The sequence below is a fragment of the Manis javanica genome, chromosome 6 (assembly GCF_040802235.1).
Source record: "Manis javanica isolate MJ-LG chromosome 6, MJ_LKY, whole genome shotgun sequence".
NCBI classification, from domain to species: domain Eukaryota; kingdom Metazoa; phylum Chordata; class Mammalia; order Pholidota; family Manidae; genus Manis; species Manis javanica.
The window spans coordinates 50,012,362-50,039,826 of record NC_133161.1 but is presented as its reverse complement, the minus strand read 5'-3'; the positions used below and the strand labels follow the sequence as shown (position 1 = coordinate 50,039,826).

Genomic DNA, 27,465 nt, shown 5'->3' with positions numbered 1-27,465 from the left:
CTACCTAAAGTGATCTAAAAGTGATACTGAGTAGAGAATAGGAGGTGAATTATTCTAGAATGAGTTTTATTTTTTTTCCTCTACAGAATAAGGGGGGAGGATGGGGACAAACAAGCATCTTTCTTACAAGAAAACTTCTTTACTGAACATTATTTTCTGAAATCTAGCTGCTGGTGGGACAATTCCAAAAATAAAAACATTCTCAAGGGAAAATTTACCCTGGACAAGAAAAAGCACTCAAGAAATTAAATTCTGTCCACCCAGGATAGTAAAAATATACACACAGACAGACCTCAAGACATGTTTTCCAGCCAGGTATATCAGAACTATCACATAGAGGTTCTGGAGAAAGACAAAGCACAAAAGCACAGAGCAGAACTACCCCCAGGCACTGGATGTTACAGAGAAACTCCCCAAATGGAAAATCTGACTGAAACCGGTCTGGCAGAGAGGAAACAGATGTCAGAGAAATGAAGCCATGTAACAATTCAAATGAAAACCAGAGAGGACAAGACCCTGGCTCTGTCCAACTTAGCTCTGCCGGGTCCATGAGGCTGGACAGTGCAGTTGGAAGGCTGAATTGCTCACCATCCTTTCCAGGGCACTGGGAACTCGTGAGGCCTTGTCCAGAAGCTCACTGTACTCCAGCTCTTCACAGAGTCTCTGCAGCGTGTTCAGTGGTTCATTTAGCTCCACTGGCATGGCCACTTTAGACAAGTCCTTCCCTATGTTATTTCTTAGAATGTTCCATAGGCTGATGTTGCTGGTGTTGGGGCACGGCGCCGGCAAGCAAGTTCTTCTTTTGGACTTTGCTTCTCCACCACTTTCAAGAACAGGCTCTGAAAGGTAAATAAGCCTGGTGGTCTCTATAAGGCTTTTCACCTTATTTTTATCATTTAAAAAAAGTCCATGAATAATACCTTATCTAGCAGCACTAAATTTTACTATTCATCTCAGTTCTCTAGAATATGACTGAAAATCCAAAAATAAAAAGAATTCTGGCAGCTGACTTAAATACCAAAAATTACATTCATTAAAACTCATGGGCTTTATTCACAGGGAGATCTTCAAGTTCATACTCAAAATCTAGGTCCCTTAGCTTATATACACTTACAATAAAACTAGAAACTGGATTTCTATGCCCATAGCAGGTTACTGTTTATACTTTCAAACTTCTTAAACTCTTTTTAAAATACCACTTCAAATTCTGATAAAAAGTTATGTTTATCATAGGAAAACTATATATATATAAAGGTTAAATAAAAGTCATCCATTATCCTTCTGCCCAGAAATAATAGCCATTTATATTTCAGAATATTTTCATTTAGTGTTTTCTCCATCCATATAGCTGATAATTTATTTCTAGTTTTCTGTTCTGCTTATTAAGTCAAAATAAGTTATATTTCCATGCTATTCAAAATTCTTAAAACCTCACTTTTAATGACAATAAAATATTCCATGTTACAGGATATGCCATAATTTCTGAATCATTAATCTAATGTTAGACTTTTAGATTTGTTTCACTATTTTACTATGACACAAAAGAAAATTGGTGAATGTTCATATTCTTAGATATTTTACTGTATCTTTGATTATTTTCTTAGGATATATAGAAGTGGGACTACTACATCAAACACAATAAACATGTTTAGACTCTGATTTAGGCTGCTCCTCAAAAAGGTTGTATCAATTTCCCATTTATCAGCAGCATATGTGAGTGTCCATCTCTGGAGGCCTTTGCAGGCTTGTCATCATTCATTTCTAATTTTTGGAAAACTGCTACATGGACAGTATTATCTCCTTATTTTAACTTACATTTAAAAAATAACTCATGTAAGTTTGAACTGCTTTCATGAACATTTCTTTTATGAACTGTTTGCTTTCCTTTTTATATATTAAGTAATAATATTTTGTTTCTCTATTTGTTTCACAACTTAATCCCCCTTTGACATTTACCTTTCAATTTGTTCCCTGTGGTTTTTTGATGAATAAAACACTTACATTTCAGGTATTTACACCTATCAATCTTTTCTTTTGTCACTTCTATTGTTTCACGCTCCTAAATTCTTTTCCCATCCCAACTAAGCCTATTTTCAAGTAAAATCTTTTGCATTACACCAACATATGAGAAAGTGGTATTTTATTTGTACATATTAATTTATTAAAAATAAATATTTAACATTTGCTCACTTAAAGGCAATCACTGAATAAACAGGCTGCTTTGATGAACAAAGAAGTATGAAATGGGCCATACTTCGTAGTTACATGTTAATCTAAGCATCCAATTAATTGTTGAATGCTTTTTTTAAATGATAAACCTGGGCAAAAACCTGATTTACAAAAGTACAAATGACACTAGTTTTTAAGAAGAGTTTTCCATGTAACCTCAAAATATTTTCTTTAATTACACTAATCTAAATTTTGGAAGAACACTGTATGACTATTATTATTAACAGCTAATAATGTATCTAGCTTTTACTTGGTAGAAGCAAGTTTTCCAAGCATTTTATATATATTATCTCACTTACTCTTCATAACAACTTCTTGAGGTAAACAGTATTATTATCCCCATTTTACAGATGAAGAAATTGAGGCACAGAGTAGTTAAGTAACTTGCCTGGGAACACACAGTTCATGAGTGGCAGAGCTGCAGTTAACCAAGGAAATCTAGTCCAGGAATCTCCATTTCTAACCACTTAACCTCGCCACACTCATTAGAGTGACAGATTTTAATATGTGTCTACTGATTTTGGGGGGAAGAAATTAATAGGAAGCATCAAATACCTAACATTTATGATGGGTTCAGAGAAATTCTAGTGTAATAATTTATCAAGACCTATATCTAATCCTATTTCCTTTTGTAGGCCAAACTGTGTCATCAGATGCAAAGGTTATTTCTACATTCTATATTTTCAGTAGAATACTGACATTTAGAAACCTAATCTTCTTCAAAGACTGGAGGACATCTATTTTTTGTTTCCAAATCCTGCCATAGAAGAAAGCTAGTTTTGGCCCAGTCCTCGTTCAAGCTAAGGCAATGTTAGTCAGCATTCTAGCAAAATGACTGTGGAATAAGACAGAACCAGCCCTTACCTTTTATGTGCTATTTTTTCTGACTGGTGACAACTCAGCACAGCTGCAGCCATAGGTTCTAGGGCAAGTCCTCTGTTCCCAACTTTGACAACTGACCCTTGGTCCCTGTGCTCCCCCTGTGTCTGGCCCCCTCCCTAAGGTCTCAAAGAGAAGGAGGGCTTCAGCATTTGTCCATCTTCCTCATGCAAAACAGGAGTGCCATTTAGTGTGTTTTCTAGAAAAAACAAGTAGCTCCTGTATGACTGGTATTCTCCTTGAACCACTGGTTCTCAGACTCTTCCACCAAAGGGTTCATTTCTCCAGAAACATTTCAAGCTAGATAGAGCATAATGAAGCAGCTGACGTCTAGCAGATGTGATGCTGAAAGATGTTCTTTCAGAGGACGGTAAAATTACCTGCTTTTGTTGTGGTCCCCAAAGAGTACACTATTTGGCATTCAGATAACAACTCATAGTCTTCATATTTCATACACACTTACTGAGCAGGGAAGCACTGAAATATCAAAAAGGATCTGACATGGCCCCTGTCCTCTGTGTAGATATGAAATAGGTGGTGCTCTGGGTACTGAATGCATGGCAAAGACAAACCTAGGAACTCTGAGGCACAGTGAGTACCAAGCCTGGGAGTATTTGATGCTACAGGACCCATGCAGAGAACAATCCAATGCACAGATTCTTCTTAAAGGCACCTTCCTAAACAGGCTTCAGTCTACTTACTGAACTCCTGCTGTTTGGGGATGGTCACTTGCTTCAGGTAGCCATAATTCAAACTAACATTGCCTGGGCATTATTTTTCATTCTTGAGATCAACCAATAGTAAAAGGACGTCTTAGGATACCTTGAGGGTCCCTCCTTCTAGGAGGCAATAGGTTTGTTACTTTCAAATGTTATCTTGAAAATCTGAAGCTGAATTACCACTTAGACCAGAACTTGTATTATATAAGCCTTACAGAATTCCTAAATCATGACAACTAGTAGATACTTAAAAATAAAAATCTATATTCTAATATGTTTTTAGAGAGAATGTGTGATCACATAAGAAATGTCTGTTGCACTCAATTTTTGATATTTATATGATAATTGGTGTAGTCCTTACTTTATAAAATAGAAATTTGCACAAGCAGAAAATTTATTTGAAGGAATACACTTTTTACATTTGAGTTCTGTCTCCCCACCTAGATTATGAAACCTCAAGAGTGGGGACCATGTCTTAATTTTCTTATATAGTACTTGCTTCAGTTCTCTGTCACCAGCAGGAACTCCATATATAGTGTATTAGTATTCTGTGAAGATGGAAACTCTCAGAGATCAAATAATTTAAATCTTACCCAAGGTCTGTCTCTCATTATCTAAATCATTACTGAGATTGTCTAAGGAAAGGTTATCACTTATGTCACTGACATATGAATCATCCTCAGAAATCTATGGGAAAGGAGAAACAATATACATTAGAGCAAGAACAAGCCAGATTCATAAAACCTTTAGACCAAATCATCAAACATTTTGAAACCCACATTGCAAACTCAAATAATTTTGGATGCTGTTTTCATAGAGACCCACATACCAGTCTGCCTAGGTGTTCACAGCAAACACCTGTTATGAAAATTGTTATACCTTCTTGACTCATTCTCACTAGTAAACTCAAGATTTTAGTTAGTATAAAAATTCTTATTAATTTAGGCTGCATTTTCAGTATTTTTTGGTGTTTGGGTAAAATGAGTTATGATTTGTCTTTGAGCTACTTGTGAAAAAAGAAAAAAGAATCTTCTATGGAAATTAATAAACAAGATTAGTACTTCTACACTGGAGGGGTAAAATTATCAACACACATTTACACACAGCAATGCAAACTATAATACCTGTTTATTTAGGAAAATATGATTATTATGCATCAATTTAAAACATTATATATATCAATGACTTATTATAATAACCATGTTAGGATAATAATAATAATATAATAATTATATGTTATAAGTTAATATAAGTCAAATTCAATGATTAAAAAATATTCAAGAGACTGTTTTCTGGCACTGTAATAGAAATATTACATTATCAAATAGTTAATAGTCAAATCATTAACCCATAATTGAAGTAATAACAGAAATGAGGAAGTGCCTAACACCTTTTACTTTTGCATCGCCCCTAAGTTCTTTTGCTCTTTGGTGTATAAGTTATAAGATGATCCTTATAATGTACGGGTAGAAAGGGACTGTTGAAATTAGTGTTTGTATATACAGGTATTTACTGAAGGGGTAAAGCAACAAAAGAGATTTTGAGGCACCTAACTGAAAACAGTGCTCAAACCTCATTTTCTGAAGAGCTTGGCGATAACAGAACTTCTTGTGCATCAAAGAACTCTGAAAGGGAGTCAGTGATGGAGAGTCTACTTTCATTGGAAAGCTGATGCACCAGAGCTCGGTTGTCATCTCTGGAGTTTTCCTATTTAAAAACACAAAAACAAAGATGCACATATTTAGAAGGAGTCTCAAGAGAAGCAAACAACTGATTTCTTTGCACAATACACAAGGTCACAGGCCCATGCAAACAAGTGCTCAAAGCAGTGGTCAGCTCCAAAGTTGAATAGAAGCAAACTCGACACAAAGCGAAATGAAAAATGCAGGTCTCCCCAACACGGGCACCTCACTTGCCAGCACTAACACTGCTCAGGCACATGCAACACATCTCAAAGCAAAATAAGACTGTCCAGGTCAGTCTTTGTTACATTTAAGAGGGAAAAAAATCCAACCCTCTCTGAATCATATCCTCTTATTCTCTACCACTGCAGGATGTTTCTTTTCATCCTAAAATTCTCTCTGAATTGTAATTAATGCATGTCTTTGCATGGCTGGTTCAGAGCAACACAGCTTTCTTCTGTCTCCACGCTGCCAATGTGCTGCTTTTGAGGTGTCCCTTGACAAATAGTGTGTTTTCGTCCAGAAGTGCCCCTGGTGGCAGATCATTCATTATTCATGGATGAATGAGATAAATTCTCTGTCCCTCTCTCTCACCAACCACAAAGACTGCAGTAGAGTCCCCTTTCTGTGCCTCTCTACAAACAACACAATGGAGTATCACGATTTTCTCATCTTGTATGGGCCTGCCATTCCCTACTTCACTGGGTCGAGACTTTTCCTTTGGGAAGGACCTAAATACTTTGGGATGTGCTTCCTATGTAACATGCAGGTAAAAATACAATTCAACTCAACAAACCGAGCAACTGTCTTGTGCTGGCCGTGAAGGGATGCAACAATGAATAAGACAACATCTGGCCTGAATGAGTGGGGCAGACAATGTACCCCAACATTCAAGACCACGACTGTGGAATAGGAAGGGCTATGGAAGTGGAAAGGAAGGTGAGACTGATTCTCTTAGAGGGCCCTTGGTTTGGGGAGGGCTTCCCAGAAGATGACACCTGAACACACCTTGAGAAATGAGTTTCAGGACAAGATAATTCGATCTCTTCCAATCAGAAAAGATTGTTGCCCTGAACTTCCTGACATTTCACATTTCTCACTAGGCTGATAAAGGACCTGCTTCTGTATCATTATGTGTCTGATAAATGTATCCTGAATAACTGGGGGAATAAAAGTTAAGGCAGATTATGACTTTCCAAGAAGTTTCTAAATTTAGGACATACTCCTCAGTCTCATAAACAAATTATACCTGAGATGGGGATGCTAAAACAGGAGGGCCACAACATATTTCAATAATTAGTAATTAGTGGTCCCTTTACAAAGTGTTGACTTCAGGAGCATATTTAAATGTGTATCCCATCCTTTTGGATTCTTCCTACATAAAATAGCCAAGGTATTTGTTGAAAGAGCCTACTCATTTTAATACTCATACAGCCTCCTGAAAAGCAGGCTGCTTCTCTGCCCTAACAAAGAGATCACTTTAGGATCTGTAAGTATCACAGCTGTCCCCTTCAAGGGAAAGGTCTCTTTTCTCAAAAGAGCAGACGCCATGGTGAATAACTGAGCTCCTTTAATGTGCAGTGAAACAACAGAATTGTCCTGCATCTTTGGTGTGTCAATGCCAAATAAGACTCTAATGATTTATTTACTTATTCTACTCATTAATTTATTACACACTCTTGCAATCTTCCTCCTCCTAGACCAAAGGGCGAGAGGTTTTCTTAGCTGATCAGCAATGAAAATAACACACCTAGCCCTAGCCTCTTCCAGTGTTCCACTCTCTCAGAAACTTATTAATACCCACTGAAAATTCAACCAGACTACAGCAGCCACAAGCCCCCAGCACAACATCTTATACACGTAGGACCTCGTTTATTAAAACATCAACCTAGTCAGTTCAATTCGTAATTTTCCCACAAATTTTTAAGATCTGAGTGGTTGTTTATCTATTTTTTACATTGAAAAAGATAAACAGAAAAGCAAAGGTTGGGAAAACTCATGATCCTATGACACTAAAACAACGTCTATAAGCATTTTGACATTTTTCTCCCATTCTTTTTATACATAGAGCTTTGCTTTTTGTTTTGAAATAATTGTAATAATATATGTGTGTATATGTATATATAAATATATAAACTTCCCCCAAACAACACTGTATCATGATTTTTTTGATTAACATTTGTTCTGAAGGTGAAGTAATATGTATTCAAATTAGAAAATACATAAAAATGTAATTAAGTTACACTAAAAGTCTCATCACCCAGCTGTGGCTCTTATTAACCTGTTGGTATATTTTACCTTAAAATATTTTATGTTAAAATTAAAACTATATTAAAATAATGTAAAACATTATATTAAAATACTTAATATTCTTAATAAAAAATACGTATATCTTTTAAGTTTGAAAAACTGAGATCACCCCATACATAGTATTTATATTGTCTGTTCTTTCATTTAACATTATTCTGTGAACATTTCCCCAGGCTGTTAAGTTTTTTGAGACAATGAGCTTTATTTGGTAGATAATATTTTATTATATATAATAACCATTTCATTTATTGGAATAACCACAGAATAACCATTTCACTTATTGGAGATTAAGGGTGTTTCCAAATCTGTAAAGATGGTGAACATGTTTGTAAATATATCATTGCTTGCATCTCACTATTTCTTAGAATCAGTTCTCAGAAGTATAATTATTAAAAATGTTTAAGGCAAAATATATATATACCTAATTACAGGAACAAATAAGAGAACCTCTGCTTTCTCTGCATCTTTAAGGGCATGGAATACTACAATTTAGAAAAAATGTGTGCTAATTTGTCTTAATTTTAATTTCTTCTTTAACAATTAGGATGAACATTTTTGCCTTTCTAAAAAATGAGCTATAGAGGTATCAATATGTGTCGGGGGAGGGTAGGCCAAGGAGCATGGGCCCTCCCTCAGCATTTCTTTGCACAGTTTTATGAATTTACAAGTATTAAAAAATGGGAAGTAGAAGAATAATATCTGCATTTGATTTTTCTGGTGAATTGTGTCCTTTTTCCCATTTATCTGTTGTAGTCTTAAGTTACTTGCTATTACTTATTAACTATTTACATATTAAAGACATTATTGCCTATTTAACATTATCTAAGTCTATCGTTTTCACTGAAAATTTTTTTCTAGTCTATTTGCATCATTTTTTCATACATACCATTTTTTTTTCAAAAAAAAATTCAAATCTTACCAACATTTTTTTTGTAATTTTTTCTATTCCTTCCAAATTTAGGAAATCGGCTCTACGCTAGCCATTTGATTACTATTTAAATCAATATTTTGCAGTTTGTGTTTTTGTATTTAACTTTAATTCACTAGTGATTCAATTTAGTGTGTAATAGAAAGATTTAAACTGCTCCCCAAATTGCTTTTGAGATATGCCAACTTTATTTACTGAACAAGCCATCCCTTTCCCATTGTCTTTTGAGACTCTTCATTCATATATTTATTTATTTTATATATGAAATGGTGTTTATGCCTAGGATAGTTATTCTGTCTCATTCTCACACCAGCACCACCATATACGCACAATCAGAGCTTCTCTCTGTTATATTTTCTGGCTTGGCATGTCTTTCCCTCACTTTTAGCACTGAGAAAATACATGCTTTGGACTCATTACATATGGATTTAAATCCTATGTCTGTCTTTTACCAGCTGTGTGCCCTGGTGGGGAGCTATTTAATGTCTCTGGGCTTTAGTTTCCTTGCCTCTAATATGAAACTACGATCACCTACCTCACAGAGTTGTGGTTAGAATTTTGTGAGCAAATGCATTCAAATGCATATGGAATATAGCTATCAGACAGGCAATTGAAAGAATTAAGTTCCCTTCTTCTTCTTCTTCTTCTTCTTTAGACTTTTCTGTTAAGTTCTTGCCTACTTAGTCTCTTAAGTGGACTTCAAATTTAGTAGCATGTTATCCCTCAAAGTGACTTAGCCTTTCATTTGGAATTTAAAATAATATAAGAACTAATAAGCTGGTAATATTAAATGTTCATAATCAGAAATATAAAGCAGGAGGACTTGATAGCATGTGGGAGTAATTCCTCATGGGAGAGGGGATATTTAAGAATCCAAGCAGCCAAGTCCAACTCCAAAGGTGGGAAATGTGTACAATTAAAGGGAAACAGAAGGTAAGCAAAGAAAGTGAGGTCCTAGAACCAGGGCACTGGGCTGTGCCCCCCACAGGAGCTGCCAATCCCTGACACAGGGTCTGAGGTGCCTGTGTGCTCCCTAAGAAAAATAAACTGTAGTCAAGTTTTCAGGATCTGGAGTAACTATTTCCACTCACTCTCTTATTTCCTGAAGACAACAATGGCTCTTCCCTTACTTGGAAAGTCAGCCTGAGTCACTCAGTGAAAAGCAGGATAAAACATGGAAAACAGAAGATCACAGATAGAGGAACTAGATCAGTGAGACACCTGCATCATCAATTCAAGACTCCAGAAGGCTGTCTTGGAGGTGTAAGTTTGAAGGATGTTATCGCTTCTCCTCAAGGACAATTTACAGCATTTAAGCTTCAGGTACATTATCTGTGAGATCAGTTTAAAAACATGCATTTTAAAAGACTTGTGATTTTGGTTTCCTTTCTAGAACACAAATAGCCCCAAGTATACACACTGAACTTAAATTCATAAAACCATAAATGAAGGATCAACATGTAATTAGGCAATAATGCCACTTAAAAGGTAAGTACTGCCTGGAAACAGGCAGGAAGCCCTCCAGAATGTGACAGAGTTTGGCAGTAGACAATCCTCAGTGATGGCCAGTCATGCAGACTGGGTCCTGCTTTAGCAAACGTGCAGATTCTAGAGAGTCCATCTGTGAGCATATTTCCTTGCCCAGGCCTAAAATGGAGGTCATCACAGGTCATAGTTAGGTTGTCAATCCTGCAAGTAACCCAGTTCCGGTGTGGGCTAAAACGACTGAAAAGATCTCTTGTTGGGGGTGAGTGTGAAGGGCAGTGTGATAGTCAACCACTGACATATGTCTCAGAAGTACTAAGAGGCCTTGCAGCCACTGCAGAGAGAGCACATCTCCCTCATCAGAAGACAGGGCCCCTGTCAGCAGGTGGCAGCACCTCTAATTCAAATGGCTGCAGATGAGGAGGCCTCACAGGCTGTGCACTTGACTGCTTTCAGCCTCTTGTACTCTCATCACCTGACACACAGCTTTCCAGGGAGTGAAGATACTGTGCAAGGGTTTTGTTTTCTTTTGAGTACAGGAGAAGACAAAGATAGGGTAAGATTAAACATTAGAAACTCGTCTAACAAATTTACACACATACCTTCTTGTCTTTTACCTTCCTTATTTTTATTTTAAATGTACTATGCCTAAGACATTTGTTAATGAAAAACTTAACACAGCTGTGGCAAGCATGTACCATAAGAGATATCTAAAGCCAGTTTTAACCTTCACTACTTTTTTCTACTTATTTTGCAAGTACTCCACTCATATTTTTCTGAAATTTCTCAGTTTAAGCACATTCAAAGAATATTTTGAATTAACAGTCCAAGTCTTGAGAAAAGACATTTTTAACATACTATTAACTGAGACACTTTAATTGTAACACAGTATTTTTTTCCCTCAGAGGGTTCAGCTATGCTTTTTAAAAGAAAAAAAATCACAGGAAAAGGAGTAGGGAACAAAAGGGAGAGTGGCTCTCACAGAGGGCACAAAGGACGCTGGCAGGTAGCTGGGATGCTATAGGTCAGAGAAAGGCAGAGTCTTCAGAAGTGACAGGAGAAAATGTTTGTCTTTCTGCAGTTCCCACTCCAGTAATACCTAGTGAAAAGGATGATACTTAAGAAGAAAATGGGTAAAGAAATACAAAGGGACAAGGAGTTCTGGGGGGAAAAGCAGTTTTTAAATGCAGTTAGCAGCATACTCAAGAAAAACATCAGACTGCATGACTCCCAGCCTCTGCGGCAGTTGTGGGAGCACCACTTACAAAGGGAAAACAGGGAAACAGAGTGGCTGGACAGAGGGCATCATGTGAGGGGTGGTGGTCGCAGACACATTACCAGACAAGAAGCTTTACCCACCTCTGCTAGACTGTCACCCAACTTGGCAGCTGCAGGGGGGTCAAGGAGCAGAGACACAGCATGGATTCTGCATAAACGTTCTTTAAGATCTGTGTTTTGTGCTAGGGCCTGGAACATGTTAAAAATAGTGGGGCTCTGTTAATGAATGAATGTTTCAGAAAAGCACAGTAGTGAGGGCGCCCGAGGGGGCATTTCCTGGGCTTTTGCTTGAATGCCATCCAATGGGACATGAGTTCTGAGATGCTGAGAGGGGAAAGGATATTACTCTGCAAGTAGTGGCCCCTCCCTGACCACACTCCCAGCGATGGAAGGAGGGGTTAGTAAAGCTCTCCTTTTGGTGGAGAAAGAAATCACAAACATGTCAGCTCTGGTTACAACTAAGGGTTTCCTGGCCCCTCCTCATCCCCAGAGAGGCCAGATCCCTCCCTACTGATCCCAAGGTCCTCTCATCTTCAAAGGTGAGGCTGGTCCCACCCTTTGTGGTTGGACATATTTTAATGTTGTTTAATTTTCACACTAAACTGGATCTTAGAAAATGTACTAGAAAATAGGATTTTGTGGGATTAATTTCATTTTTTTCCAATTGTTTTATTCATTCTTCATGACTAAGTCATTTTATTTAAATAATGTCTTAAATAATAGCAATAATAATTATTATTATAACTAACTTTTACTTACCTGGATAAAGGCTAAGAACCAGGGTCCTGGGGCTGGGGGGTATATGAGATGTGAGCACATGTAAGCCCACACCAGACCTCTTTTATTTCTCCCTGGGCAGGTCTGATTCCCTATCCCAACCTCCCAAGTAGGAATGAATGGGCTTGAAGGTAAAGAAAGATGTTTCCTTCATGCTGACATCCTTTGTGCTCCATGACCAACTGTTCTCCAAATGATGCATCTTTGGGAAGGAAAAGTCCCTGAATGTCCCCCTAGACCCTCTCAAATCAGCTCCCCAGGTGCTTTCAAACATATTCATCCTGTCTGTCTGTCTTCCTGACTCTCTTCCAAGAAGATCAGAACCTTTCTCATCTATCAGGGCCTACAGGGTCTATCGGCTGAGAGCACAGAAGGATGTAGCGCTGTCTATTCCAGTGCCTGGAATTCAAACAAGGATTTTGGCTTTACTTTTTAGTATCCATGCAAGGAATGGGTTATTTAGAAATTCTTCAGCATCATTTAGGACATAGTAAACAAATGTTTCTTAATTCACACAACTATATGTATCAATTTCTTCCAAAGTAGAATAAAGTGATGAGCAATCACTTTATTCTGGCCAATATTTTGCTGGTATCTTAGCTTAAGTGGCTAGAATCTATACCAGTGGCTAGAATCTTAATATGGCCTGAAAAATGTGTTATTTTTGTAGCTTCTCCTTCCTTTGTAAGCCACAGATAGAAAAAAAGGTAAATACATATCTATGTTGATAGCCCTGAGATGACTGTAAAAGTTTTATTTTTACAAAAAGTCTTCAGGTTTAATCAGGAATCTAAGCCAAAAAGGAATGAAAGGATCATCCTGTTTTATGTTGAGTTTCCAAAACCCTGAACATGGATGAAAGTGAATTCCTTAGTGAAGGTAAGAACTTTGGCCTAGTGCTCCATGGCCAAATGGGTCTCAATGGCCTCTACCAGAGAAACATTAACAACATGAGGCCAGACCTCCATGGGAGGAGGGCAGGAGAGAGGAAGCCCAGAATGAAAGGGACGTGGGGGAGCCCCACAGAGGTACCTTCTAGAGGCACTAAAAGCCAACCTACTGGGGACAATAAGAAATGCTTTTACCACTACAAAATGAACTTAAAAAAACACCAACCACCTTGCTTCTCTCAAACCAAAGTAGTAACCAGTGTACAACTGATGGTCCACTACAATCCAAAAGGGGGTATTTCTTTTCTGACCTGAGAGAACTTGAGCTCCTCAAGGCAGAGACATTAAGACTCTGTATATGGAGTTAAGACTGTTATTTCAAAATTTTTTTCAAAGATAACACATTTGGAAACAAGTGAGTAAATATTCATTAAGCATTTTACAATAACAATATATACTACTAGTAATATATTTACCATTAATATTACATGAAGAGCATTACTTTTTTTTCTCAGTAACATGATGAATAGAAAACATGAATCAATATTCTCTAATTTTCTCAAAGCCTGAACTGGCTTCTGCAAACAAGACCCTAACATTTCTCTCCCCCACCTGACCCTCAACAGAAAGTTCAGTATTGCTTCAGATGGCAATTTCACACATGAGCACACTCTCTCTTTTTATAGCAGGAATTACAAAGGACAAGCAAAAAATAGGAGCAAATAAGTAAGATATTTTAAAAGTTCTCCACCTTTTCAACAGATACAGAATAAGGAACCAAACAACATCTGCTATTCAAAACAGAGTTCTAGGACACTGCATTTCAAATGGAGCCCAACTGGAATCAATAAAAAAAAGGAGAGAGGGAATGACAGAACATCTTACTGAAAAACACTGGAAGCTTGACAGTGATTTCTCTGTTGTTCTCAAGTCATAATGATTATAACTCATTTCTTTGTGCCCATAGGGGGAAGAAAACTGAGTGTTTTGTACTATCAAATAAAATAAAATAACTTTCAAGTCTTTCAAAGAGTAGTAACTAGGATCAGCACTGTACAGCAGGGAAGATACGCATGTGAATTCAAAATTTTACTCTGCTGTCATTTGGAAAGTCAATCTAATCTTGTTAAGTTTTATACACAGAAATCTCCAAACTGTCAGATTTTGTAAGCTTTAACAAACACCTGTAAGACATAAACAGACACACAACAAAAGATTTACAGAAACAGAGAAATCAAGATAAAATAGGAAGAAACCAAAGTATCTAATGCTCAGTAAAATACTAGCTGTTAAAATTTGGGGTAGCCTCAGTTTTGGTGTTCAGAGGAAGTAGATCTGATGAAAGTTTAGAATATGATTTGGTTAATTTGCTTGGTTTTCTCATGAATTTTCAGCACAACCATGGAAATCATTAATTTTTAATGTAACCATAGATGTGGAAAATATGAAAAATTCATGAGCCTGGACACACTGTCAGGCATCTCTGTGACACAGACATGTGACTTACGGATGACGGGGCGAGCTTCAGACCAATGACCTGGGCAGAGGGGGAGGAGGGGACATCCTGCTCCATCAGCTGCTTCAGTTTCTCTCTCTCCGTTGATATGGTATTAAAAGCTGACCTTAAAGTGAAGTAAACTATAAAAATATAATCGTTACAAAAAGGAACACAGGAAGAGGCATAATTAAGAACAAGATACAGAGAGATATATTTCTTATAAAAGAACTTAGAAAAATAACAGCCCTTAATATTTTGAGTACAGAAAATGTACACTCTAAATTGACTTTAAAAAAACACACCTGGAATGTACAACACTAAGAGTGACCCCGGTGTGAACTGTGAACTATGAGTGATAAGAATGGACATTTGGGATTTTAACTGTGAGGAAGGTTGTGTGTGAGTGTGTGTGGAGTTGGGTGGGGATGAGTATAAGGGAATTTTCTGTACTTTCTGCTCAATTTTGCTGTGAACCTAAAACTGCTCTAAATATAAAGTCAATTTAAAATGTAAAAATCACATATATTAGTCAATTCCAAAGCCAATATGCACTATAAAATTTCATGATTTTATGACTTATCATCAAGACATTCTAACACTTGAAATGACTATACTTCTGAATTTCAATGATCAAGATTTAGTTTTGTTTGTATCCCCCAAAGACTGGAAACGTTTGAAAGCAAAGCTTATTGGTTGTCAGAGGGAAAATGGTAACAATGCAGTGGAGAAACCAGACACCACCTTCATCCAGGTGGCCAAAATTAATCACCCGTGAATGTCAGATGGACTCTGTATGCCTCTAGGTCTAATAACCTGAAAACGGCACACCATTGTTTTTGTTGTACTCTGGCTAGGGAAACACCGTCTGAATCTGAGAATGAAGAAACAAAAGACAACCCCAAAATGAGGACCATCTTATTTTTTTTAATTGTCCTGTAATCTTCGAAAGGGTCAGCTTCATCAAAGAGAAAGCCAGGCTGAGGAACTGTTCCCAATTAAAGGAGACTAAGGAGACATGACAACTAAATGCAGGATGTGGCCATGGACTAGGTCCTGTACTAAAGGGAAAAGTGCTATTAAAGGACATTATTGGGATACTTCATAACATTTGAATACCCAGAAGGTAGAATAGATGAAGTACTGTTTCAAGGCTAAATTTCTTGAATTTCATAACTGAACTGTGGTTAAGTAACAGAATATTCTAACCTTAGGAAATACACACTACACTACAAGGCATAAAACAAAACATGGTGTATGACTCTGCCTCTCACATGAATAAACATTAGGAAAAATAAATGTGAAAGCAATAGCATGCATACCCAAGTACATGTGTGTGTAGAAAGAAAAAGATAAAATAAATATGGCAAAATATTTAAAATGATGAATTTGGGGAAGGTATATATGAGAGTTCGTTTTATTATTCTTGCAACTTGCCGGTAAGTTTGAAATTATTTCAAAATGATGAGTACCTACCCTCCTCCTTGTTAGTCTTCTAGCTGCTTGATCCTGACTGAATTCCCCACCTCTGAACTTAGCATTCAGCGACTCTGTTCACTTCAGTGAGCACTCTGGTACAGTGACAGCTTAGCACTCTTGGGTGCTCAGATGCTGAACTGAGGTTTTAAAAATCATTAATAAAAAATTCATCACCTCATATATTATCTCCTAGAGTTGAGGAAACTGCCATCTAAATTAATGATCATGGGTATCACATTTGAGTATTATCTTTCCAATCTCTTTTATCATATTTTGTTTTAAAGGGTGGGAAGAAGGAAGAGATGGAGACATACTTCTCAAGTGGCCTGGCATATTAGTGGATTCCAAGGGATTACACAGTTTTAGAGGTTTTGTTATTCAAGAGTGGCCTATTCAGCACCACATAACCTAACGTGCATTACTGACTTTCCTCATTTCACAGCCACAAAGAACAAATGAACTTGTTTAATACAGGTTGTTGCTGAACTTGTCTGAAGTCGTAGCATTTAGTGATGGATTTAGAACATCTCCACAAGTCACGATACAAATAAGCAATTTGTTTAAACACATAAACACACACAACTCATGCTGCTTCTGTCGACAGAAGGCAGGCGTCAAAGGTCCACAGGTACAAAAATGTTCTAACAATGTCTATGAAACATACTTAGCTTTAAATCAAATGTACTTTGATTTAAATGCCTCAATTGAGTAAAATAATGAGCAGCACAACGGAGTGACCAATAGTGTCTGCTCCAAACCAGCCCTGGATTCTTCCCAGCTCCATCGCTGACTCACTGCATGACTTTGGGTAAGTATATGATGACCTGAACTCCAGTTTCCTCATTTGTAAATGGGGATAATAATAACATTTACTTTATAAGATCATTATGGGGATAAAATTAAGATTATGCAGGCAAAGCACTTAACCTAATGCATGGCATATAATATTACTGCAGTAATAATAGTGATGGTGATGAAAAAGACACATGAGGATGAAAGTGGTGGTGACTGCTTTCAGTCATATTTCAAGAGAAATATGCGCAGCAGTTTTCAGAGGTATTTTAGTGTCTTGCCAGGAGAATGCTTATAAAATATTGCATGCAAGGCAGAGGCTCTAAGAATTAGAGATGGACCAGAATCTATTGATGAGAACTAAAGCAGCCTCAGCTGTGGAGCAACAATTCCCACAGTTAACTCACTGAACTTTCTGCTCTATTATTAGATAGATACTCCACTCCAACCTTTCCAACTGCACCTATACCTACGCCCATCTGAGTCGCTGGGGGAATATTGACTCACATTGTGTGTGTGTGTGTGTGTGTGTGTTTAAAATTTCCTTAGTTTATTATTACAACTCTTTTTTTAAATTGAGGTATAATTGATATTAATACTGTATTCATTTCAGGTGTATAACATAATGATTTAACATTTGTGTACACTGCCATGTGATACCACAATAAGTCTAGTTAACATCTGTCACCACACAGTTACAAAAAAAATTGTTTTTCACTGTCATGTTTACTACTCTAAATTGAATAAATGTGGTACTCAGCTGGCTGCCACTATACCAAATCAATTCCTCTAGCTTTCAGATGGCCTGCAGTAAAACAAGGCATTCAACCAAACTAGAAAATTCTTATTAAAAATTCTCAGTTGGAAGAATATACACTATTTGGTTCAAATGTATAGCTGACAAGACTATGGCAGACATAAAATAAGGAGAAACAAACTCATACAATCATTATATTTAATTTTTTAAGGTAAAAAGTACTTTTCAAACCACCTTACAGGGGGACTCTGAAGTCCCTTAAATTTCTACACACTATATTTCTTAAATGACTGGTTAGGCCCAATTATAGGACATTAAAAATAGTTATACACAGCTCCACATCACAAATTATCAGGGAAATACAAATTAAAACCACAGTGAGATATCACCTCATACCAGTTAGGATGCCCAACATCCAAAAGACAAACAACAACAAATGCTGGTTAGGATGCTGAGAAAGGGGAACCCTCCTACACAGCTGATGGGAATGTAAATTAGTTCAACCATTGTGGAAAAACTAAAAATAGAAATACCATTTGACCCAGGAATTCCACTCCTAGGAATTTTCCCTAAGAATGCAGGAGTCCAGTTTGAAAAAGACATATGTACCCCTATGTTTATCACAGTGCTATTTACAACAGCCAAGATACAGAAGTAACCTAAATGTCCATCAGCAGATGAATGGATAAAGAAGATGTGGTACATATACACAATAGAATATTATTCAGCCATAAGAAGAAAACAAATCCTACCATTTGCAACAATATGGAGGGAGCTAAAGAGTATTATGCTCAGTGAAATAAGCCAGGTGGAGAAAGACAAGTAGCAAATGATTTCAGTCATTTGTGGAGAATAACAATGAAGCAAAATTGAAGGAACAAAACAGCAGCAGACTCACAGACTCCAAGAAGGCACTAGTGTTTACCAAAGGGAAGGGGCTGGGGAGGGTGACTGGGGAAGGAGTGAGAAGGGGATTAAGGAGCTTTATAATTGGTATACATAATGTAGGGGGGGGGTATGGCGAAGGCAGTATAGCAGACAGAAGACAAGTAATGACTCTATAGCATCTTACTATGCTGATCGATAATGACTGGAATGGGGTGTGTGGGGGGACTTGATAATATGGGTGAATGTTGTAACCACAATGCTGGTCATGTGAAACCTTCATAAAATTGTATATCAATGATACCTTAATAAAACAAAACAGTTATACACAGAGGAACAATTATAGGCTGGTCGTGGAAGATAATACTTATATTAATTGTTAAAGACACAGGATCCCAGAAGTCAGGAATATTCTCTGTGACATAAGTGTTTTCACTATAATTTCTAAAATGATGGTAGAGAAAAAGAAAAAGCTTTAAAAAAATAAAAAAACCAAATGAGTTTATCACATCTATGGATATCTGATAATAAACAAAACCACACAGAAAGTCTTCCACGCTCAGAGTTACAAAAAACAAAAAAAACCCTAAAGATGGCTAAGGCCAGCCACCACATAGAACAACCAAGTCCTCTCCATCTTCAAATTTCCTGGCCAAAGGATCTCAGGGCCCATGCTTCTCAGAGCATGTACTTTCTCCTAAAGTGGTCCACTCTGTTTTTAGACTCTTCCGGAGGTAAGAAAATCCTTCCTGTTCCTTAGTCGACTTTTCCCTCAGTGTCTCCTCACTGGCAAACAGAACTGCCTCCACTTTCACGGGGTGTTCAATTATGGCATGCCTGTTTACTCATGTGCTTATCCAGACTGTCATTAGCCTTTTTCAGACCCCTTCACTGTCCTAATAAAGGGGGTCACAGGTTGAGCTTTTGACGGAATGGAACACCATAAGCATCATACAATTGACTCCTGATGATCACTACCCTTCGCATTTCTACAGGCTTCCATGCTGTTTTATCGAGTTAAATGGTAACAACACAGACAGCATGTTTCGATAGGTGGTACTGAAGGACACCTGTACCCCACCTGAGCTCTACTGTTCAATATGCTCCTTCTCTAACAGTTTCTCAGTATCACAAAAGAATAAGGTCTTGAGGAAGACAGTTAGGAATGGCACAGACACCACCTCTACCAAGGCAGTGTGGTATAAGGGAAAGACATTTTGTAATAAGGCAAATGTGAACTGAAATCCTACCTCTATCATTTAGTTGCTGTTTAGATTTTAGACAAACCCTTCATTTCCACATTTGTATATATGTAGATAATACCCACATCTCGAGTGCTTTAAGAAAACAGTGAGAAAACACAATATCAGATAGCACTCAATCCACAGCAGGAATCGCTATTTTTCTTTCTCTCTTTTTAATAAAAACCAACTTTTGGTCAATTTTCTTTAAAATGTTAATATACCTAAAATATCTGTGGTAGTTTGAGTTTCTGTAATCTGCTTCCTTTAACTCAAATCTCACAGGATATCCATGATTGTAAAATACTTTCTAACCCATATTCTATCCAAACAGTGCTTCAGTTTAGATACATAAGGTAGTTCAATTAAATGGTCCTACTTGTTTACTGATAAATTACATAAACACAGTTGCCCTGCAATTGTATGCTGAATTCTAAATTATGTTTGATTAAATGATCTGGCTTTTCATTAAGTCATATGTATCTCTTAGCTTTTAATCTACAAAAGTGGTATCACTGTGACATACTTGACTTTTTATTAAATGCTTCCATAAGCTCAAAACAGTTCAGAAAATGACCACTTAACAATTAAAATTCAACATGGGAAAAGAATTCAGGAATGAAAGAATACCAAATAATGGAATATAGTTTAATTTTGTTCTACTTAAAAAATTTTTTTCTATTGTAATATGTACAACAGAATGCACAGATCTTAGTATCTGTGTATATGTAAATGTATAAAATACATTTAAAAATACAGCTCAATGAATTTTGACATATATATACATTTATTTAACTATTGCCCAGATCAAGATATCAACATTTTCATTAATTATTTTCCCACCTCACCTATTTCACCCACCTCCCCGCCCCCCTCAGCTATGGCAACCACCAGTCTGTTCTCTGTGTTTATGAGTCTCTTTCAGTTTTGCTTATTTGTTTTTTAGATTTCACATATAAGTGAAATCATAAGGTATTTGTCTTCCTCTGTCTGACTTACTTCACTTAACATAATACCCTCCAGGTCCACCCATGTTGCTGCAAATGGATTTCTTCTTTTCATGGCTGAATAATATTCTATTGTGTATATGCTGAGTAATATTCTGTGGGTAAAATTGTAACATTTCCAGAATATCTCCCCTGGCTTTGGTGCATTTGCATATCCTCAGGGGTGGAAAGAAGTTCATCTCCATGTCAACAGGTAATTACCTGGCCAGCTGAGGGGCTGTCTGAACCAGAGAGGTTAAGGGGAGGGGCTGGCTTGCTTGCTTGCTTGCTTCCTCCAGAGCAGAGGAGAGAGACGGCCCTGGACTGCAATTGGTAAGCAATAAACAGGTTTTAAACTTTCTCTCTTTGACTGATTTCAGCTTTTAGAGGTATTTTGCCCCAGTATTTCCTCTCCTCAGACTTACATCTGCTGGAAGTCAGTAGGATGCCTCTGAACCTGAAATCTGTCATAATGGGTGCAACCTTTGGGAAGGCTGCTCCTGTGGATGGTGGGGAGGCCCCAGTGGATGCAGCAGCAGAGGGTGCTGCTTCACCTGTTATTATTCCTTCAGCTGTGGGGCTTCCAATTTGGGAACCCCTAGCGGGGAACTGGTCTAGGGTAAAGTACCTCCTAGAGGGGTGAGGCCTTCCCCAGAACTGGGGATGGTGGAAACACCAGAAGCTGCAGAATGAGCCCTCTGAGTTGGAAGACTGCTTGGAGAACTTGGGGGCAGTGTAGCAGCTGACAGTGTAGGGTCTCTTTTCATCAAGATAATGAAAAAGGTTATACAGGAGAAAGAGAGGATTATCAAGAGGGTTAGTGAGGAGAGAGAGAAACTTAGGCGGGAGAAAGACACACTTCAGCCTCACTCGGAGGAGCTGGGCAATAACCTATGGGATGCTGTTAAAGAAGAGAAACAGTTACTGAAAAAGCAGGTTATGCTCCTAGAAGATTCCTTAGCAGCGGAGAGAGGGGAAACAGCAGGAAAAGCCACGTTACAGGAGGCTGTGGGGGACGGGGAGGAAAGAGTAGTGGCTCACTCCCAGAAATGGTGGAGGAGGAGCTGTTGGAGGAGGAGCCCGAGGGAGAACAGGAGGCAGTGGGGCCATTGGCGGATCTGCTACCCAGGCCACAGCCGGACGTACCATCTTCTCCTGTTTTAAAGGCCCACCCAGCTGTAATTAAGACAATAAAAACGAAACAACCACGGGCTACTAAGGGGGAGGAGCAGCCCCCTCCCCAGGTTGTGGAGCACTCCATGCTCCGCCCCTATACCCAGGACGAGCTGGTGGACATGGGCATCTGGTATAGGCAGAGGCCATCAGAATCTCTGCCTACACGGCTTTTATGTCTCTGGGATATGGGGGTGGAAAGCATTGTTATGTCGGGTATTGAGATGAGTAGAATGGCTTCCCTGACGACTCACCCTTCCCTCCCGCAGTGGTTGCAAAATGCCTGTCACACCTCAGGGAAGCAGACACTCCTGGAATGGCTGACAGCTGCCATCAGCATAGTTTGGCCTAATCAGGGTGATTTACCATATTTTCCCAGTAGTTAGAAAACTTATTCAGAGCTCTAACAGGTACTGCGAGAATTGGGTATGAAAAATATCATCTATAATATGGACCTTAGAAAACTTATTCAGAGCTCTAACTGGTACTGTGGGAAATGGATATGAAAAATATTATCTATAATACGGACCCCCAGGACCCTGATGAGGTGGTGCTCACTATAGGAATGAGAAATCCGGTGCTGCATACAGCTCCCACATCTCTCTTTGGGTCCCTAGTGAATACTCTTGCCCCCCACCTATGGCAACCCATAAGTGAGGCTACTTGTACTTTAGCAGATCTGGGGAAGATTGAAACAATAAGGGCACGGAGGGAACAGCACCAAGGTTCAGGGACCTGGTTTGTCTGAAATTCTTGGGGGTTGTCTGGCTGGGTAAAATTAAAGTTGTTCCTGAAGCCGTTACAGACAATGTCCAGGCTTTCCCCACCCCTACCACTGTGGCAGTATTACAAGAGTTTTTTAGGTCTTTTGGGCTACTGGAGAGTGTTTGTCCTGCAGTTGGCACAAATTCTGAAGGCCTTATACCGGTTGGTACGAAAGGGCATCAGGTGGGACTGGGATGAGACATGTGCAGCTGCTTTTACTGTTGCCAGGCAGGCAGTCAAGGCCATACGGGCCTTGAACATAATGGACTCAACAAGGCCCTGTGAACTAGATGTTCATGTAAACGAAGATGGTTATGGATGGGGTCTTTGGCAGCAGCTTGAATGGACACGCCAAGCTATTGGATTTTGGTCACAGCTATGGAAAGTAGCAGAAGTCTGGTACACCTTGATAAAGAAGCAACCGGCTGCTGTGTACCACGCCTTGCTGGCTACGAAGCCCATTGCTGGAACAGCTCCGACCAAGGTAATAACCACCTATCCCATTGTGGGGTGGATGCGAGACTGGATCCAAAGGCCATGGAGTGGCTTGGCACGGACACCTACACTGGCCAAATGGGGCGCATGTTTACAGCAACGCAGCACCCTCTCTACTAGCCCCTTAAGTGGAGAACTCCAGCACTTATTGGGGCCAGTGACCTATACCAGTGGAAAGCAGGAAGAACTTGCTTTTGAGCCATTGGTAGCAGAGATTCCTTATCAGGAGGGAAAAGCCCCTATACCTGAAGATGCTTGGTATACAGATGGCTCCAGTCATGGGCAGCCCACAAAGTGGAGGGCTGTGGCTTTCCATCCTAAGACTGAGACAGTATGAATGGAGGATGGAGAGGGGAAGAGTAGTCAATGGGATGAGCTATGGGCAGTATGGCTCGTGATCACCCAGGAGCCTTCCCCCATAGTTGTCTGTACTGAAAGCTGGGCTGTCTATCAGGGCTTGACCCTGTGGCTACTGACATGATATCATACCAACTGGATGGTTGGTCATCGACCCCTTTGGGGGCAAGAGTTGTGGCAAGACCTATGGGCCTCTGGTCAAACTAAGACTTTCACTGTATATCATGTGACTGGCCATTTGCCTTTAGCATCCCCAGGGAATGATGAAGCAGACACATTGGCCCAGGTGTGCTGGCTAGAAGGAAAGCCTGCCTCTGATGTGGCCCAGTGGCTACATCAGCATTTGTGGCATTTGGGGCAAAAAACAATATGGGCTGTAGCCTGTCAGTGAGGCTTGCCATCGACCTTTGAAGAAGTCAGCAGAGCCTGGAAGGAGTGCCTGTGTGCTCTAAGAGGGACTTACACCGAGTCCCACAGCAACATGGGACAATAGTAAGGGGACCAACACTCCTTGTCAGGTAGCAAATAGACTATATTGGGCCTCTGCCCTTATCAGAAGGACATCAGTGTGCCATGACTTGTGTGGACACAGCCACTGTACTACTGGTTGCTTTTCCTGCACATGGTGCAGATCAGCAAACCACCAAGAGAGGCCTGGAGCATCTCTTTGCAGCCTATGGCCAGCCACAGGTGACTGAGAGTGATCAAGGCACCCACTTTACTGGACATGCGTTACAACAATGGGTGCAGCAATTGGGAATAAAGTGGAAATTTCATGTACCATATAATCCTACTGGGACAGGCATGATAGAGAGGTACAACAGTTTGCTGAAATCTGGCCTGAAGTCGGACACCAGTAGTCTATGGGGTTGGTCAGTTTGCCTATGGACAGTGCTGAGGCATTTGAATGAGAAGCCATGTAAAGGAGCTTTGAGCCCTGTGGATATGCTCACACACCTTGCTGCCTCTCCTATACAATTGTACGTCCAAACCAAAGAAAAGTTATTGAAGCCAGGATATGGCCAGCAGAGCAATATACTGCTGCCAGCTCCTACTGCAGTAAGCCCTGGAGACCCTGTTGACTGGACCTGGCCCTGGATATTTCAACACGTGGACCAATGATGGCTGGCCCTTCTGGCACCTTGTGGGAAAGGCCTGGAAGCTGGTCTCATGTGTATTCCTGGAGTAAAAGCTGAATGGCCACCAGAGGTCACGGTAGTGTACCCAAAACATCCAGGAGGTAAGAGCATCTTGTGAGGAAGTTTTGTTTTATCTTTATGGCCAGTGCATGTACCTCCCACAGCCCTGTATATTGACCAATTTGTAACTCCCATAGGGAGGGGAGTGAAAGTCTGGTATACTAGACCAGGACGAGATCCCACTCCTGCCACTGTTTTATCACAAGACCACTCTCTTGCATGTATCCTACCTGATGGACAAGATTTGCCTATGCTGGTGTAATTAAAACATGTATCTTACTGCCCTTAAGGTTATTTTCTCCTACAGTCCTTGTGGCCTGAACGTGCCCCCTGGCTGCAGCTGCCACATGATGAGTGCTCTGAACCCTCAGCTACTGCCTGCCTATGGAATGGACGAGCTGTGGACTTAATCTGCATTAAGACTTTGAATTTATCTGAATCCTCTGGCTTGAGGACTGTCATGATTTTATTGCTGTTGCTATTATGTCATTAGTCTGGTCACAATGCTCCAGTTTTCTCACCCAGAAACCATTGCTGAAGAAGGGTAAACTGAGCAGATTGTAAAGTGAGATTTCTGGAGGGGTGGCCTGTGGGTAGAATTGTAACATTTCCAGAATATCTCAGGTGACTTTGGTGCCTTTGCATATCCTCAGGGGTGGAGAGAAGTTCATCTCCATGGCAATGGGTAATTACCTGGGCAACCGAGGGCATGTCTGAACCTGAGAAGTTAAGGGGAGGGGCTGGCTTCCTTGCTTGCTTCTTCCTGAGCAGGGGAGAGAGATGGCACTAGACTGCAGTTTGTAAGTAATAAACGGGTTTTAAACTTTATTTCTCCCTTTGACTAATTTCGGTTTTTAGAGGTATTTTGCCCCAGGATTTCCTCTCCCCGGAGTTACATATTCCATTGTGTATATGTACCACGTCTTCTTAATCCATTTACCTGTTGATGGCATAAAGGTTGTTTCCATATATTTGCTTTTGTAAATAATATTGCAATAAATGTAGAAATGCATGTACATCTTCAAATTAGTGATTTTGTTGTTTTGGGGTAAATTCCCAGTAGAATCCTGGGTCATATGGGATTTCTATTTTTAGTTTTTTGAGAAACCTCCAATATTTTCGTCCATAGTGGCTGCACTATTTGCAATCCCACCAGCAGTGTACAAGGAAGGGTTCCCTTTTCTCCACATTCTCACCACCTTTTTATTTCTTGTCTTCTTGATATTAACTATTCTGACTGGTGTGATGTGATATTTCACTATGGTTTTGATTGGTACTTCCTAATGATAATTGATGCTGACCCTCTCTCTATTCAAGGGTCTGTTTCCCATCTGTATGTCTTTGGAAAAATGTCTATTTAGGACTTCTGCCCATTTTTTCATCAGACTATTTGGGGATATTTTGGTGTTGAGTTAAATGGGTTCTTTATATTTTTTGGATATTAGCCCCTTATCAGGTATATCATTTGCAAATATATCTTCCATACAGCAGATTGCTGGTTTTGTTGATAGTTTCCTTTGCTGCACAGAAGGTTTTTAGTTTGATGTAGTAATTTTGTTTTGTTTTTAACCTTTACATTTATAAATGAGGATTTCCCTCACTGAAAATACCTACAGGACGTGGCAGCATAACCATCATGAAACCTCATTTTTTTTCTTTCCAAGGTAGAACATAATATCTACTTTCATTTGGAGCACCTTGTCTCTGGTCTTACCCTATTCCTTGCTCTTTCACCCTAAAACTGCTCTCTATATTCAACTCATTTCTGTTTCTGCTACAAAATAGAACACTCATAAAACCTGCTTGTAACAATGAGCAGCACTATGAATTCCTTCTACTCAGTACAAAATAATAAATCATAGAAACTAATTACAGAATTTGAGACTCAAGAGAATCAGAACTACTTTAGGACATTTAACAGAGGAGGCAACTCAAGCCCAGATAAGCTAACTGATGAAATCAAAATTCCATAGTCAGTAACAGAAGTGGCCTGGAATGCCTGTCTTCTGATTCAGTCAACAGAGAGGGTTAGCTCTCCAAAAATGTTTATTATTTGCAAGTTTCCTGTAGTACGTTTCTCAGGAAAGTTAGTTCCAAGGTATTAATAGCTATTGGGGAAGAGGAAGAAAGTTTCCCAAATAACAGTGAAAATCACTGAGTTAAAGCTAATAGACTTTTCTTCAGGACCTCTCAGGGTCCTTAATATTTCCTGTCTCTTTTGTATATACAAGAGCACCACAGTCAGCAGTGTTTTCCAAATATAATTAATCCTGGAATTCTTTTGCTTTTTAAAGCATTTTTTGGTTAAAGTGTTCCATAAAGTATATTTTGGGAAATATACTGATATGTGCAATGTAAATTACTTAAAAACTTCTAAGTTTTAGTACATTTTGCATCTCTGTTTGCTCACATGCATGTCAACATACACACAAAGCCAGACACATGAACCAATGAGAATTACTTCAATGATATGCTATAAAAATCAAATATACAATCTATAATAAATAAGAACTTTTTCTACTATGATGGGTATATATTGATTGTCTACCATATGTTCTAACTTCTACAAAAAAACAGAGAATTTTGATTTATTAAATACACTGCAGAAAAAGTAGATAATAAAGACTATCTTACAGTATCAGTGAAATTCCTGCTTTGGTTCAC

At 38.9% G+C, this 27,465-nt stretch overlaps 1 protein-coding gene across 5 annotated transcripts in view; it reads right to left on the bottom strand.

Moving 5' to 3' along the window:
* OSBPL3 (oxysterol binding protein like 3) overlaps positions 1-27,465 on the bottom strand; it is a 222,384-nt gene that overhangs the window by 27,020 nt on the left and 167,899 nt on the right. For 3 of the 5 annotated variants that reach the window (XM_073238683.1, XM_037027464.2, XM_037027465.2), the window contains 4 exons: positions 14,685-14,815; positions 5,400-5,534; positions 4,421-4,514; positions 589-839 (listed from right to left, as the gene is read on the bottom strand). In XM_073238683.1, the coding sequence (XP_073094784.1) occupies positions 589-839; positions 4,421-4,514; positions 5,400-5,534; positions 14,685-14,815 (611 nt within the window). Of the gene's footprint in view, positions 1-588; positions 840-4,420; positions 4,515-5,399; positions 5,535-9,968; positions 10,080-11,591; positions 11,700-14,684; positions 14,816-27,465 lie in introns of all 5 variants that reach the window. The other 2 variants (XM_037027466.2, XM_037027462.2) reach the window with 2 other exon arrangements.